Source organism: Muscardinus avellanarius (assembly GCF_963383645.1).
Source record: "Muscardinus avellanarius genome assembly, chromosome: 4".
NCBI lineage: Eukaryota > Metazoa > Chordata > Mammalia > Rodentia > Gliridae > Muscardinus > Muscardinus avellanarius.
Window position 1 is genome coordinate 1771049 of NC_137789.1, and position 2721 is coordinate 1773769.

The 2721-nt window shown below is 63.1% G+C and overlaps 1 protein-coding gene across 1 annotated transcript; it reads left to right on the plus strand.

The window, feature by feature from the left end:
* The first annotated feature begins 563 nt into the window (after positions 1–563).
* On the plus strand, positions 564–1850 carry LY6D (lymphocyte antigen 6 family member D). Its single transcript, XM_080693867.1, has 3 exons — positions 564–640; positions 1260–1358; positions 1459–1850. The coding sequence occupies exons 1-3, from the start codon at positions 589–591 to the stop codon at positions 1686–1688; spliced, it is 381 nt and encodes a 126-aa protein (XP_080549993.1). The 5' UTR covers positions 564–588; the 3' UTR covers positions 1689–1850.
* The last annotated feature ends 871 nt before the right edge of the window (positions 1851–2721 follow it).

Sequence of the window (2721 nt, forward strand, 5' to 3'; positions counted from 1 at the left end):
AGAAAATCAAAAAACAGCACAGAGCCGGGCGTGGTGGCACACACTTGTAATCCCAGCACTCAGGAGGCCAGAGGATCGAGGTTCTCCAACAGCCTCAGCTACTTAGTGAGGCCCTTCACAACTCAGTGAGTCCCTGTTTCAAAAATAAAAGACTAAAAAATAGGTCTGGGGGTGTCACTTGGAGGTAGAATGCCCCTGGGTTTTATTCCCAGTACCACAAAAAAGGAGGAGGAGGAGGAGGAAGAAGAGAGGAAGAGGAGGAGGAGGAGAGGAAAAAAGAACCGGCACAGACAGAGACCAGAAAACTGAGTGCAGAGACATAGATGGGGAGACCCGGCAGCAGCGAGCTGCAGGCCAGGGCCAGGCAGACCAAGGCCTCTCCACAGCTGGCCCTGGCCAGACCCCGGGCAGGCCCTACCAAGGGAGGTGGCCAGGCATGAGCAGGGCTGGTGGCTGTGGGCCAGACAGGGTGGAGCAGGCCCCAGTGACATGCCACTGGCTGGCAGGCTGCCACCCCCACCCCCTACCGTCCCAACTATAAGGCCTCCAGAGAGGAGGGGCCCCCACTGATCCCAAGTGAAGCTCACCATGAAGACGGTCCTGCTGCTCCTTGTCGGCCTGGCTGTGGCCACGGGCCCAGGTGAGGGGCTGGGCGGGGTGGGCGGCTTCCGCCTGGGTGCTGGGCCCAACAGGCAGCCACCCACCATCAGCAGCCTGAAGTTCCCATTTGAAACCCTGATGCTGTGGACTGCTGGACTCTCAGAACTGAAGCAAAAGTGAACCTAGGTCTTAACTGGGCAGGATCACAGGCAGGATATTTCAGAATGGGAGACTCTTAGAACGGGGCAGTAGAATCTTGGAGACTGAGAGGGGCGGAGCCCGAGTGGTCTAGAGATGCCCCCCCTGGGGAAAGGCAGACACCGTGGGTCTCTGGGTCCCTCTCCGACAGCCCTGGGGGTGGCCAAGCCCCTTCTCCCCAGGCAGGGGCAGGGGCGAGCTGAGAACCAGGGCCCTGGAGCAGCCTCAGACCCCCAGGGAGCTGTTCTTAGCTCAGCCCCATGGTCCAGCCAAACTCCATCCCCTTGGCTTCCTCGCTGCTCCCCTAGGCGTGGCCCAGGTGCCGAGGGACAGACCCCTGCCAGAGCTGTGCGCCAGGCTCTGGCCCAGGGCAGGGTGGCCAAAGGCTGAGTCCTAGAGGGGTCTTTGCGGGCAGTGGACCCAGGCCCTCCCACTGAGACCCCTGAGCCTTTGCTCTCCAGCCCGGGCACTCCAATGTCACGTCTGCAGCAGTACCTCCAACTGCAAGCAGCCCCAGACCTGCTCGGCCAACTCCCGCTACTGCAGGACCATGACCACAGGTAAGCGGCAGCCAGGCCCCAGGTTGGAGAGGGGCCCGTGGAGGGCGAGGGTGTGGGCTGGGTGGGGTGTGCCTGGCTGACCCCTGCCCCGTGTGTGCAGTGGAGCCTCTGTCGGGGAACCTGGTGAAGAAGGACTGCGCAGACACCTGCACCCCCAGCTACAGCCAGCAGGGCCAGGTCAGCAGTGGCGTCCAGTCCACCCACTGCTGCCAGGGCGACCTGTGCAACGAAAGGCTGTACAGCGCCGCGCCGGCCCGCACTCTGCTCAGCAGCGGCGCCCTGGGCCTGGTGCTAGGCCTCCTCACCCTCCTGCTGGCCCCCAGCCTGTGACACCCAAGGGAAGAGGCCTCCCCTTCCCCTTCCCCTCCCCATGGGGTTCTCCGGGCCCTCCCTGGCTGTGATAGACAGGCCTGGTGCCACAGGGGCCTGGAGAGCTGATCACAGCGCCCCCAGGACAGAAGGCGGAGGACAGAAGTCTCTGCCCTTCTCTGATTTTGTACTCATTCCTTTATTTTTCTACTCGAACCTCTGAATGGAAATAAATGATTTAAAAGCAGTGTGGCTGTGGAATGGGGGGGCAACGTCCCTCAGTTGCTGGCTGCCACCTGGGCCAGTCTTAGCAGCACACAGAGACCAGAAGGCCTTCCCCCGCCTAGGAGGAGCAGTCCCTCCCAGGATCCTCTCAGCAACTCCCAGGGTCTGGTTCGAGGTGGCCGGCGCTGGCTGGGGTGAGGCCCCACCGAGCTCAGGCAAGAGCCAGGGGGCCCGACCAATGGACCTACCAGCATGCAGCACTGGGAGCTGAACACGCCAATCCAGGTCACTTTCCTGAGATTTGGGTCCAAGAGAGCCTCCCAGCCTTGGGGCTAGGCAGCATGGACTCCAGGGCGTGCCCAAACCTACGGGGTGCTGGTGACCTCACCCTCTTCTGTCCTTGTCTTTGTCCCCTAGAGCCCACAGCCCCCTCCAGGATGCGCCAGGGGGCAGCAGGGCATGACTTAGCACAGGCTGGGCCAGGCGCCGCACACAGGCCGAGCTCAGCACGGCCTGCATGGCTTCCAGCCCGCTGCTGCCTGGCTGGACGATATTCCGAGGATGAGGCTGTAAGGTTAAATGAGAGAAGAGGCGTCCAGCCCAGCAGGGACCAAGCAAACAGCTGCCCGCATCCTGGGGAGAAGGCCAGCCCCAGCCCCCAGCAGCCACCACCTCCCAGCCTCATGGGGCCCCCATAGGTCCTGACCCCTACAGCAGCCAGCCCCACCCTGTCCCCAGGCTCAGCGGAGGGGTGGCAGCCAGCCCAGGCGCTCTTCATTCCTATGTCCCTACATCCTCACCACCCCGTCCAGCAGAGGGCCCGGGCCCC

Coding starts and splice junctions, on each gene's coding strand:
- LY6D (XM_080693867.1), top strand. CDS start 589: ATGAAGACGGTCCTGCTGCTCCTTGTCGGCCTGGCTGTGGCCACGGGC. Junction 641..1,259: donor GGCTGTGGCCACGGGCCCAG/GTGAGGGGCTGG, acceptor TTTGCTCTCCAG/CCCGGGCACTCCAATGTCAC. Junction 1,359..1,458: donor CTGCAGGACCATGACCACAG/GTAAGCGGCAGC, acceptor CCGTGTGTGCAG/TGGAGCCTCTGTCGGGGAAC.